General features: G+C 38.5%; 1 protein-coding gene across 6 annotated transcripts in view; it reads right to left on the bottom strand.

Annotated features, from left to right (window-relative positions):
• PCYT1A (phosphate cytidylyltransferase 1A, choline) overlaps positions 1–13,590 on the bottom strand; it is a 74,006-nt gene that overhangs the window by 49,177 nt on the left and 11,239 nt on the right. For 2 of the 6 annotated variants that reach the window (XM_054575140.1, XM_054575141.1), the window contains one exon: positions 6,775–6,838. In XM_054575140.1, the coding sequence (XP_054431115.1) occupies positions 6,775–6,838 (64 nt within the window). Of the gene's footprint in view, positions 1–383; positions 830–856; positions 1,060–3,672; positions 3,829–6,774; positions 6,839–13,590 lie in introns of those variants that run through there. The other 4 variants (XM_054575146.1, XM_054575145.1, XM_054575144.1 and 1 more) reach the window with 4 other exon arrangements.

The raw sequence follows: 13,590 nt of genomic DNA, 5'->3' as shown, positions 1-13,590 counted from the left end.
GAAATCCACTTCACACTACAATCTCATACACACATAACCGAAACAAGTTTCATGAAACAATACTTACCCTTACGATGTGAGCACACTAAAAATTTGTATTCTATTTTTTTTTAATTCGGGTGTTATCACCAAATGCATTTCACAACCCAGCCATTGGATGGAACCCATAATTTAAGAAACATTAATACAAACTTCCTATACATTGAGGAAGAAGCTGTAGTTCAGTGGTGAAGTAAGTTTCCCAGCAACAAGAAGTTTGTCCATAAATTTAAACTCAGGTCTGTATGGTAAGTCTCACACCAGTGTCCTTTCCACTAAAGACCTTATCTGCCCAGTCACAGCCACTCAATCACACCTCGTGCCCAAACCCAACCCTACAGTACCATCTCCAGTCACTGGTCCCACACTCTTCTCCAAGTCAGCCCTTCCAAGTTAGTGCTCGTTGGTCAGAGTTTCTGCACATCCGCTGCTTCATGTTCCCTTAGATCAAAATATCCTCACAAGTCACTATCCATCGATCAGTCTCCTCCAAATCATTGGCCCTTGGTCACTGTCCCGACGCAGTCACTGCCTCATACTTCTGCGGTCATAGTTCCCTCGCAACGTCTGCCTCGTGCTCTCCGAGGTCAGAATCCCTTTGCATTCACTGCCCCTGGGTCGCAGACCCCTCGTAAGCAGCTACATCTCGGTCATAGTCCACTCGCTGTCACTGCCCCTGGGTCACAGTAGCCTCGCAGTCCCTGCCTCACGCTCCCCTCGCTGTCACCCACTCTTCCTTCAGTTTCCTCGCGGTCTCAGCCCCACAGTTTCTCCTCTCAAATACTGCCGCAAGGATATGCACACACTGGGTCCCCACCTGCAACTCACGTTCCCTCGGCCCCTGTCCCGTCGGATTTCTCCCGGGCGCAGCCGTCACGGACAAGGGAAGTTAAGGAGGTTGTAGGGAGACGCCCGAGAAAGGCAGCTGAAGGAACAGCGGCCGGAAATCCCGCCTACTGCCCGCCCTCCTGTCAATCCAACCACGACTTTTCTCGGCAAACCCTGACCCCTGACACAGTAGTTCCGCCTCCACAGAGGCCCCAGGGGACACAGTGACTGAGCAGAAAGTACCAGACAGGCGATAAACTGGCTAAGGGTCAGTCTCTGTGCGGAACTTGAGTACGCGTTGGCCTCTTGGTAATGAGATACGGATGTAGCCTGTCACGCCTGCTACCTCGCAGTCCGTCTGAAAGCAGCGTTAACCCGGCGGCTCCGAGCTCCGTCCCTCTCAGACGGACCTGTTCTGATCCTTCCCACTCTATCCCTGGCGCAGTGTGCCAGACACTTGTACCAGGGCATTCACAATGCGGATGGCTGTGACGGCTTCCGCCAAAGACCCACCCGGTCTGCGATTGCTTCACCACAGCGCCAACTTTTCCCTACTGAGTGATGTGGAGAATTTAGGTCCGCCTACCAAGTCCTGTAAAAGCCTGTGGCTGGCTCCAAACCCTCTTTACTGAATGGTATTTATCTATATATAATGAATCCTGTTATTTCTGACGGACGTTGCAGCACCAAGAAACGATGCCTAGGAATCAACTGAGGGCTAGTTGAGCGGGAGCAGTGTGGAAGAAAAAGGGGTTCTATGGACAGGAACCTCACAGGGTGACCTGATGATAAATTCCTAATTGAGCAGGTTATGGTGGGTAGTCAGCCCACCATATCTTTTTAGGTGAAAGGCTTATATTTGCCGTAGCAAGTCCTGTCCATTTTTTCTTTGCATCTCGGTTAACCTACATCTGAAGAGCGTCCTTCCAGACTCCTCCTTCTAAATGATGGCCACTCCCAAGAGTTTATTCTATAAGCTGACCCCCAGCTTGCTTTCTCCCCCACCTTTCATGTGATGTTCCTTATGTTCCCTCCATAATTACAAATGCATAGAAGAAGCTGCACACTCTTATTCTGAGGTGCATCTGAGATCTTGCTCCCTGACTTATGCTGTCAGTTCAGCTCAAATAAATTCATAAAATTTCTCTGCAAGTTGGCCTTCTCTTGAGTCAGCAATCAGATCTGACTGAGACCACTGATAGCAAACCACACTGCAGGGTTTCTGGTTAAGAGAAACTTTTTCTTTTGCTAGAATGAATGTTTGGAGGGGTTCCTTTAGATTCTATAGATGTAAGACAACTAGATATCCAATGTTACAGCAGAAGTATGTGAAACTTTATATTTTCTTATTTATTCGTTTTTATTTTTATCTACATGCTTGAAAGTTGTTAAGAAGAAAAAGGGTGGGTAAACTTATGTATCTGCTGAGGAGCCTCCACGGAGAAAAAGAAAATTTAAATTGTGACCCTTTCCCTTTTGAGTTTCAAACAGTTATTTGAACAAGACTCTTTTAAACAAAACTTTAACTCCTACACCTGAAAAAGTCTCTCAGTGTCTGTCTGTCTGTCTGTCTGTCTCTCTCTCTCTCAGAAAGATTTCTTTGGCCAAAAAGACCAGTCTTGGGGGATGAAGTCCAACCCAGCAGCATATGACATTTCTATCATCTTTGACTACAATAATTTCTTATTCATCAGTTGAGGAGTGGGGCTGGGGAGAATGATGTAAACTGTCTGAAAAACTTTATATTCGCTCTAGGAAAAAGGGTGAGAAAAGGTGAAGTGGGGCCAGCTCTGGGATAGGCACAGAGCCCACTAGGAAGAAGTGTCCATTCCTTTGGATTGATGGGCAACAGTCCAGAAAGTTCATGCACGAACAAGAAGTGAAAGCTCCTGGGGTTGGAAGGCACCTAGCTATTGCCCCTTTTGAATAGTCGCAGGAATAGCCACCTGGAAATTAATCTGAAGTTCCAACAGACATATGAATATGGGCAGTCTTTTGTTAGTTGGTCCACGGATATTAGCAGATTACCTGTTCTGTCTCTCTCACTCTCTGGATGCTCTAATTTAATTTAGAACATCTCAGAGTTTTCTCCTTGTCAGCTCATAGACTAAGATGTGCCAAATAAGAACAAGCTAGCTGGAGAAAACACTAGGGACTCCAAGGAGAAGATCACTACAAGATAGTGGGAATCGGCATAGTAACCAACATAATTTCAGAGAGTCTTAATGGAGGGCTAATTTCACATACAGCTCAGAAATTCTCACACTTATCAGAAATTCTCGCACTGGAAAAAGCAGATGCATATTTAAGCTAATAAGCTGTGTAAGGTGTAGGGTGAAAAAAGTGAGTAAAAACAATGAGTGACCAGTAAAGGAATCAATTCAAAATGAAGAAAAAAACTTTATGCACAAATAAATTCATTTCAGTATGATTTGTAATAGTGAAAAATTTTAGAAATATCAGTCCCTCAATAAGGACATGGCAAAAATAACCAATAGTATAATCTAATGGAACAAATGCAACTATTAAATTATGCTTATGAAAATCATAATGCAAATAATATGACATAAAACTGCACATGGCATTATGAGAAGTGAAATATCAGGGTACAAAATTGTATATATGATTTCTTTATAACCTTGCAAATAAAATAACACTGGTAGAAAATATACCAAAATATTTAGTTGGTTATGTAGAACAAATGAATTATGGATTTTCCCTAACTTTTTTCTCTACTTTCCACATGTAGTTAGGACATACATCAAAATCAAAACATTAATTATAAGCCCTGAAATTCAATAGACTCAATTATAAGCCCAAATTGCCAACTTATCTTTATTTTGACAAGATACTTAACAATATAAAAAAGTCCGTATTTCTTCATGGTCATATCTTTTCCCAGCGTTCAAAGATTCAATAGTAGAAACAGCCGAATGCTACTACAACACAGAATAAACTGTCCTACAAAACAAACAAAACAGAAAAAACAGACACACACAAACAAACCCAGAATGTTAGGATAAGTAAAGAGATTTTCTGAATGTAGAAATAAACAACAAACTAATGAACTTTATAAAATAAGCATTCTTATTTTTCCTGATTTATCAAAGAAACATATGAAATGCTTTGAGTTTCTTGGAGTAAATGTATTACCCAAACCAAAGAACTATTTTATATAATAAAAATAACAGCACCTTCTCATAAATTCTGAATAAGGGTAAAAAGTCTCTGGCTGTTTGTTCTTAATTCATAAAATTAATTTGTCTATCTTTTCGTTCAGAATCTCAAAATGCTTTCCAGATCCCAGTTAAACTTTTTAAAACACTTAAAAAAATTTTTTTCATTGACTTTAGAGAGAGAGGGGAAGGGAAAGAAAGAAGGAGAGTGGGAGAGAGGGAGAAAGAGAGAGCGGGACAGAGAGAAGCATCAATTTCTTGTTCCACATATTTATGCATTCTTTGGTTGCTTCTTACATGAGCACTGACCAGAGATGGAACCACGACCTTGGTGTATCAGGGCAACCCTTTAACCAACTGAACTGCCCGGCCAGGGCTTAAAACACTTTTTTGGTACTTCTCATTGGAACTCCACTTGCCTCAGCAACTGCTGACCTATCAACCTCACCTCCAGCCCAATGGTGATGAGAGAAAATCTGAACTAAAGTACCTCATTATTAACCAAAAGCAAAATTCTTTGGTTAGCCCAGTTCCCTGGCTCCTTGGGTAGGATAACTGTGAGCTGTGTTCTATAACAGTGCTATCTGAGGTGAGGGACCTGTTTTTGTTTTTGTTCTAATTTCCAAACCCTCATGCACTGATACTTTTGTAAAATACAATAAAATTAATAAATAGGAAAAAATGAAAAAACATACAAATACAGGCTAAAGGTTTTATTAATAGATTTAATGGACATAAAGATACTTTGTCAAATTCCTGTTAAGAGTTTCTAAACCCTTACACCCAATTTATGTACTTACCTCATCAAGGACCTGTAACAAATGGCTCATGGCACTAGTCTGTGGACCCTGCTTTGACTGTTGTACGGTGTCACCCAGAGTTCTCCAGAAGGATTGAGCCAGGTTATCCACAGTAATTATCAGCTCAAGAGCACAGGCCTTTCTCATCCCTCTTTCACATCCTCATCCTCTACTGGTGCTTCCTGGGATCTTCTCCCAAATAATGAAGTATTTAAATTGTGAAAATGACACCTAAACACTCAATTCAACCAACTGGACTAAGGACACAGTACACTAACTCAGCAAGCTAAACTAGGCTCTCAAAAATGATTGTTAGACACCTCACCCACCAACCCTGTGTTCTAAAACCCAATCCTGGAAACTTTAACTAATGATAACTAAAGTTTTATACTACATATTTGTTAATTTGAGTATTGTCTGGCCCCCACTGTTTATAAGCTCTCTGCAGGCAATAGTCATGTCTATTTCTTATTCATCATTTTATTCCTAGCACCTCTAGTACAGAGATTGGCATATAACAGGAATTCTGGATTATCTGTTGAATTTGTATTGTATAAGGACACAGGGAAATATAAATTTTTGACTCCAAAAAGCAGGAAAAGCTATCACCTTTACTCGACCCTTTCCCCAGAGAGCTGATAAATGATGATTTACATAACACTTCCCACCATGCAGACCTTGATCCCTCAGGTAGTTGAGCATAATGTAAAATTGGTAGGACCATAGAATTTTAGAGCTAAAAGGTACCTTAAAGTCTACTACACAGGCAACTTCCAAATCTGGCAGTAAGCATAACCATGTGGGGAACTTTTCAAAAAAATTCAGATTCGCTGATCCAACCCCTAGCTTATTTGATTAGAATCTACTTTAGTAGGGTCATAGCATTTGCATTTTAAACAAGTTCCTCAAATAATTCTTAGGCAGCCACAGCCAGTCTTTGGAAAAATCAAGTACAGTTTCCTAAAGTTACTGATACAGTCACACAAAAGTCCAATGACTTACCTAAAGTCCTTAATTACAAAGTTACAGAGTTGGAATGGAACCTCTCTTCTAATTCATTCAAAGCAGTTTCTGTCCTACGCTACTATACTTTATTCTGACTCTGCTAATTCATAACCTGGGAGATTTGGATAGAGGAATCAAGTATAAAACAATATTAAAATTCCTAAAACATTCATGTCAAACTCTTCCCAATGTTTATATGAAACCCCTTTTTTAAAAATTCCTCTTTTTTTCACTTAGTTTTGAAAAAATAGTTTCAAGATAAAGTAATTAGCCCTGGCCAGATGGCTCAGTTGGTTGTAGCATCATCCCATACACCAAAAGGTTGTGGGTTTGATCCCTGGTCAGGGCACATACCTAGGTTTCAGATTCAATCCCCTGGGGGAGGCAACCATCAGTGCTTCCCTTCACATTGATATTTCTGACCTCTCTCTCTCTCTCTCTCTCTCTCTCGCTCTCACTCTCCCACACTTCTCTCTCTCTCTCTTGCTCTCGCTCTTTCCTTCTTCTTTCTCTAAAATCAATTTTTAAAAAAACATATCCTAGGGTGAGGATTTAACAAAAAGATAAGATAATTAATTTGGTTCCTGGAAAAAAAAAAATCACCTTTGTTCATCGAATCCCTGCCACACAAATTTCTTTGCAGCTTAGCAAAGTGCTATGTTGCCTATTAGCACTAAACAATATCCTATTCCCAAATTCAAACTTGTGAAGAGTTATATCATCTGTACACAAATGTGCACTTGCCTCTAAACAGCACATCAGGTTTCTGCTTTAGTAACACAAGAACAGTAAAGTCGTCTCATCTAGGAGTCTAAGACAAATCTCTAAGACTAAAGAGTCCTCACATCTCAATAAATATTAACTAATTTCATTTGAAATGCCCTTGTGTCCTTTGAAAGGAAGAAAAGGTTCCCAAATAGACTTACATTCATGAAAACATCATGAGTGTAGTTGTCAGTGTCGGCATCCCAGAAACAGCGAGCAGCCATACTAAAAAGTCAAAGAATGGAGAACTATCAGCAATATAACAGGGATCTGAACCACATATATCTGGTAGCAGCAGCAGTTTTCCTTGATACGTTCTTTTAGATCAGTACTCAGAAACCTTTTCACAGTTTGGCAAACAGAAAAGCTTATCTTACAGCAGAGAATACTGGATAAACTAGAAGGGACTGGAGACACAGATAACGCTGCTTGCAGTTGGAGATGACCAGCCCAGGGGTCTAGCAGCCTCAGACTCTGAATAGCTGCTTTATGACTAAAGGGGTCACTACCTTGAAGTCATTGGAATTCTGTGTGGGAAGCTCTGTTACACAGATTACTTCAGCTTAGATATTTGTGTGTGACTTTTAAAGGAAATAACACCTAATATTTATGACTAAGATGGACTTAATTCCTGCACAATAATATGAAGAGATAAGTCTGGAAGGGATCCAACAGATTATTTACTCCAACCTGGAAAAGAAAGGGGGCAAACTATGAACTAGAATTCAATCTTTTAATTCTCAGTCCACTGTTAGCTCTACAGGATGTTATGCTACCTTAAAATTCTCGATTTGGCCACACTCCTCTCCAGTTTTTGGGTAAGAAAGAATGTCAGCCAAAATAAAAACCAATTTAAAAATGCAAATAATTTAAATTCCCAGCAGTATTAGATTGGTAAATGAAATTAGGGTATTTCTTGACAATGAAATTCTATGCAGCTATTAAAGATTTTTTTTTTTTTTACAAATAATGTCAAGAACATAAAAAGATGTTCACAATATTAAGTTTAAAAAGCAATTACAAATGTTTTACATTTTTTACTAAATGTATATGTATGATTCATCAATAACATTTATTGACTGCTTACTTTGTGCCAGCCTCTGGCATAAGTGTTTAACATGAATTAACTCACTTAATCCTATGAGTTAGACACTATTATTATATCCACTTAATAAACATGAAAACTGAGGGTCAAAGAAATTAAATAAACTTGTCTAAGGTCATTCAAATAGTAACTGACAAAACTTCACTTTGAACCTAGGCAATTTAGCTTCAAATCTGCAGCAAAAGATACACATATATCGTATTACATTGGTTCATTTTTGAAAAATTTTCAAAAAGTTTTGCATAGACAAGCTCCCCTTAATCTAGTAGTTGACACATTCTTAAATCAAAAAAGTTCTACCTATTTCCAAGCTGCAGAAGTAACAATATGAAATAAAGTCAATCTGCTTAATTGATAAATCAACGTGAATATAGCAACTACCCCATATCCAGAAAGAGCAAAATCTTGACTCTCCATTGAATTAGGTGAAAAAAATTAACATACATCAAAAGAATGAAATAATGTAGAGTTGTGCTAATATACAGGTTATTAGGTTTAAAAGGGACTATAACATCTATCTAGTCCAAGCTTCCAAGTCCAAATTGCACAGTATTTGAATTAAATCTGTAGTAGTGCTACAGAAATTTAGAGAATTTAGAGAGGAGAAAGGCAAAGAAGACTTACTTCATGAAGGAAGTGGTACTTAAGGTGAGCAGAACCAAGTGAAGACATAAATATAAACATGTATTTAACAGCCTTGGCCAGGTGGCTTAGTTGATCAGAGTTTCATCCTGTGTACCTAAAGGTTGTGGGTTTGATCCCAAGTCAGGGCACATTCTTAGGCTGCAGGTTCAATCTCCAGTCGGGGTGTGTATGGGAGGCAACCAATCAATGTTTCTGTTTCACATCAATTTCTCTCTCTCTTTTCCTCTCTCTCTAAACCAATAAATACATATGTCTTTGGGTGAAGATTAAAAAATTTTTATTTAACAAACATTTGTTGAGTATCATACATGAGCAATGCACTAGGTGCAAAAGATAGAGATGCATAAAGCACAAATGTTGCCTTCAAACTGTGAACTCTTTACACCATTTTCCAATAAAAGGAACCAGAGCTACTTGGGAAAATGGCCAGTTCCAGGTCTGGAAATGCAGAAGATAAATCTGAAATATCTGGGTCATATCAAAACCCTAAACTATTAAGTATATATACTTATCAGGTTTTGTCAAAATGACTTAGAAGAATACGATGGAACAGTTTGTAGCAGGTTAATGGCTCCTCCCAGATCAATTTTAAAAACTGGATAAAATGAATCAGAGACACTGAAGCAAACAGGACAAGGGGAGCCAAAATTCCAAAGAGGTGAACAGCTAGGTAGTAAACTGATATTCTGCACCCAAGTTCTCCCTGAGGCATTTGCCAACTCTGGGCACATGGCTAGAGGCTGGGAATATGGGTTTTATCCAGATAGAGGACCAATTACTGAAGGAAAAAAGAAACCGTCAGGACTGCTGGTAGTCTTGCAGCGCTAGGGAGATAAAATTGGAGACTTAAAGATCCTTGTGAAAAAGGAGAGCAGAACTGAGCCTTAACATTACGTGGTAGGTTTCCTCACTAAATGTGCTGAACTCTGAAACTGTGTGTGCAGGAACCTAAAAAACTAAGTGTAGTGGGCAAAATAATAGCCTCCCACCAAAACCCCAGAACCTAGAAATATCTTATAATACATGGCAAAAATGGTTTTACATATATGATTGAGTTAAGGATCCTGGGATAGAGAGGGTATCCTAGATTACCCAGGTGAGCTCAATGTAATCACAAGGTCCTTATAAAAGAAAGGGGGAATTGGGTGGGTCAGAGTCAGAGAAATATTTGAAGATGGTATGCTGCAGGTTTTGAAGACGGAGGAAAGGTTTATGAGCTAAGGAATGCAGGAAACCTCTAAAAGCTGGAATAGGCAACGGAATGGATTCTCCACTAGAGCCTCCAGAAGGAATACAGCCCTGCCGACACCTTGACTTTAGCGCAATTAAACCCATTTTGGATTTATGATCTCCAGAACTGTAAAATAATATATTGTGCTGTTTTAAGCCACCTGGTTTGTAATTTGTTACAGCAGCAATAGGAAACTAATACATAAGGAAAAAGACTCTGAAATGAAGAGTAGTTTTATGCTAAGGAAACAAGGACTGAAAAGTCAGTACTTGCTGGAGTGGAGTTCAAATGGACACTTTAGATTCTTGGTTGAGAGGCCTGGAGAGCCATTCTCAAGAAGGAAGAGTGAACTGAAGATAGAGAGAGCTTTATCAAAACTAGAACCAAATCTAAACTCAGCTCAGTACCTGACTGGAATAAGGTAAGCAGCCCATACTCTATCTGAATAGCAAAGGAAATAGTCAACTCTCTGAAAGAAAATAATGTTATCTGGAGGTTCTACAGTTTTTGTAACACAATGTCCAGGATTCAAATGAGGCATACCAAGAGACAGAGCCCTATGAAGGATTATCATGGAAAAAGCCCAAAAAATTAGTGGAAACAGACTCACACATAATCCAGAAACTAGAATAAGCAGAAAATGACTAACATAACTGCTATGATCAAAATGTAAAAAAGCAGAAGGATGGAGAACAAAGATTAAAAAATAAAGAATTTCACCAGAAAATTAGAATCTATAAAAAAGATTTAGATGGAAATTCTGGACCTGAAAAATATTGTGTTGGCCAAAAAGTTAATTACATTTTTCCATATGATGGCTTTACTAGTGCTTAGTCAACTCTAACTTCATTCGAAACAATATTGTTAGATTGTACTGTGACAGCTGTCATAACTGTGTGCATTTTTTAAAAAACATCAAAATTGGTGAATTTTTGTGCAGCCATTTTAATATTGAAGATGGAGGAAAACATGTAACATTGTTGGCATATTATGCTCTATTATTTCAAGAAAGGTAAAAACACAACTAAACACAAAAAATGATTTGTGCCCTATACGGAGAAGGTGCTGTGACTAATCAGATGTGTCAAAAGTGGTTTGCCAAGTTTCTTGGAACTTTTGACATGTTGACCAAATCTTTGCTGCGGGACTGTCTTATTCACTGGAAGATGTTTAGCAGCACCCCTGGCCTCTATCCACGAGAAGCCAATAGCAGGAGATGGCCAACATACTCAGAATATCCAAATCAATAAAGTTATTGGTGAAAATGAAAAATGTGTCTTTTATTTTTCAGAAAAAAATATGAGATTTTTGGCCAACCCAATATAGTAACTGAAATTAAGAATTCAGTAAATGGGTTTAACAGCAGATTAGACACAACAAAAAAAGAGGGTTAGTCAACTGAAAAACAAGTCAATAGAAAAATGTCCAAACTGAAACGCAAAGAGAAAAAACAAAAATTTAGTCACGAGCATAACAGACATGTGGAATGCAGTAAAAGAGATATAGATACATGTAACTGGAGTCTAAAAACGAGAGCAGAGAGCAAATAGAGCAGAAACGATATTTTAAACAATAATGGCCACACCTAGCACCCAGATCTTAGTTTCTAATGCCATTCTCCAATAAAATGAACTAGGGCTTCTTGAAGAAATGGCTGATTCTAGGCTGGAGCAGAGAATGAGTAATATGTAGCATCTTATACTGCAAACAAGTAATGAAGTGCTCAAAAAAACTCACAATAGTAGGGTATGTCACAAAGGGACACAGGAGTCAACTGAAAGAGATCAAATGGTCAAAGCTGGAACAATTTGAACAATAAAATAAAGTAGTAGATTATAACACATTACTGAATAAATAAATTAAAAAGAGAGAAATCTGTGTCGAACAATTCCAAATAATATATGTAAATACTTTGCCTTCAAGGAGGTAGAGCATAGCTCCCTGCTCTGTAAGTGCGGGCATCACAGAGTAATTTCATCCAGTATGAAAGGGGAAGAAAGAGTAACTTTCCAGGGGAATATCTGACAAACATTACATCAAGCAGGTGATTGAGGTTAAAATTAATGGTAATATGTCATGTTGATAATATGTACCCTGATATGATGAGAACAGCACTTTACTTTGTCTCTGTGATCTTCCTCCCATGGATCTATTAGCCCAGGGTAATCATGAGCAGACAAATCTCAACTGAAGGAAATTCTACAAATGCCTAACCAGTACTTCTCAAAACTGTGAAAGTCATCAAAACCAAGGAGAGTCTGAGTAACTGCCACAGCCACGAGAAGCCTAAAGAGCCATGAAATGTGATATGCCAGATAAGATACTAGAAAAGGTTATTAGGTAAAAATTAAAGGAACATGAATAAAGAGTGAACTTTAGTTAGTAATAATGTATCAATATTGGTTCATTAGTTGTGACAAATGTACCATACCAATAATATAGGATGTTAATGATAGAGGAAAATAGGTGAGGAATATATGAGAACTCTCTGTACTATCTCTGCAACTTTTCCACAAATCTAAAATGATTACAAAATAAGAAGTTTATTTTTAAAAAAGATTATGGCTAAATGTTCTACAAAAAAAATGTGTAGGCAAAGTGGCCCCAAAAGGGCTGAGAGACCAAAGAATGAGACAGACAAGTCCACTTTTAGATTAATGAGTTTAATAGGGAACTTACTTACAGAAAATACTTGCCTTGGCCAGCTGTAAAACAGTCAAATCTCCATCTCTTCCCTCCTAGACAACCATCTTTTTATTTTTATTTTTTTAAATTTTTATGTATTGATTCTTTTGAGAGAGAGAGAGAGAGAGAAGCATTGATTTGCTGTTCTACTTATCTATGCATTCATTGGATGTTTCTTGCATGTGCCCTTATCAGAGATCGAACCTGCAGCCTTGGTGTATTGGGAGGACACTCTAACCAACTGAGCTACCTGACCAAGGCCCTAGACCACCATCTTTCATCCCCACTCAGAGAGAGACCTACATGCTACAAAAGGACCAGTGTGGGTGGTCAGGGGAAACAAAGAAGCCAAGTACCAGTAGACCCTGGTGCCAGAGTGAGCTAAGAAACAGAAAACTTCTAGATCTCCTTGCCACAAAGAAGTAACAGAAGCTCTGTGAATAGGCTGAAACCTCTGGACACATTCCAGAGTGCACCCAAGAGAAGTGGAGGAGAGGAGTCAAAGGTCTGGACTCATTCACTTGGAAGTTAAACAGGTAGATTAGCTTCAAGATGGAGTCAGCTCTGTCCACACACTAAGAATTTCCCCAAACTGATACAAAAAAGGAGCTCTGAGAACCCTAAGCTGAATGAATTAAAAAAAAAAAAAAATCACATACATCAGAGTAAAATGACAATGAAAAAAACATTTTAATGTGGCTAGGAAAAAAAAAGACGTATTATCTCCAAAGGAAGAAGGATAAGACTTGAAGCTGACTTCTCAACAGAAACAATGGAAACCAGAAGACAACTTAATCATATCTTTGAAGTGTGAAAAAGGAAAGGCACATACCTTTCCTTCTATCTCCTTCCCTTAAGGAATATAACTGCAGTGCTGTGCCATCTTCAGCCATGCAGATGAGGACACAGTAGAGCTACAGACAGCGGAGTCTCTGTCCTTGACACCTGTGAGGCACCACAAAAGGACTCCTACTGGCATGGTATGTTTTGAGAAGAGAAATAAACCTTCTGTTTTGTTTTTTGTTTTAAAGGAAAGGAAATAAAAAGGATCAGGAGTTAACATGAAGAAACTACCAATTGCAAAAGATAGGACAATTTGAACCTCAATAAGGATAATAACCAAAATGGATTTAAACATACCAAATATATTTAACACCATGGGTTCAGAAATGGGGAAAGAAAAACCCAAAAACCTCATTGATAACCTATGGAGAATACTAGGGAAACAACTCATTATTCTGAAAACTAGTAAATTTATCCTTCCTTTCCTGTACAAGCTATACCTCAATGCAATGAAAAGTCATTCTTTAT

The sequence above is a fragment of the Pteronotus mesoamericanus genome, unplaced genomic scaffold (genome assembly GCF_021234165.1).
Source record: "Pteronotus mesoamericanus isolate MK-2021 breed Mesoamerican mustached bat unplaced genomic scaffold, CSHL_Meso_final contig_27, whole genome shotgun sequence".
NCBI lineage: Eukaryota > Metazoa > Chordata > Mammalia > Chiroptera > Mormoopidae > Pteronotus > Pteronotus mesoamericanus.
Note: the sequence above shows the minus strand (reverse complement) of the source record. Positions and strands in the feature narration are given on the sequence as shown.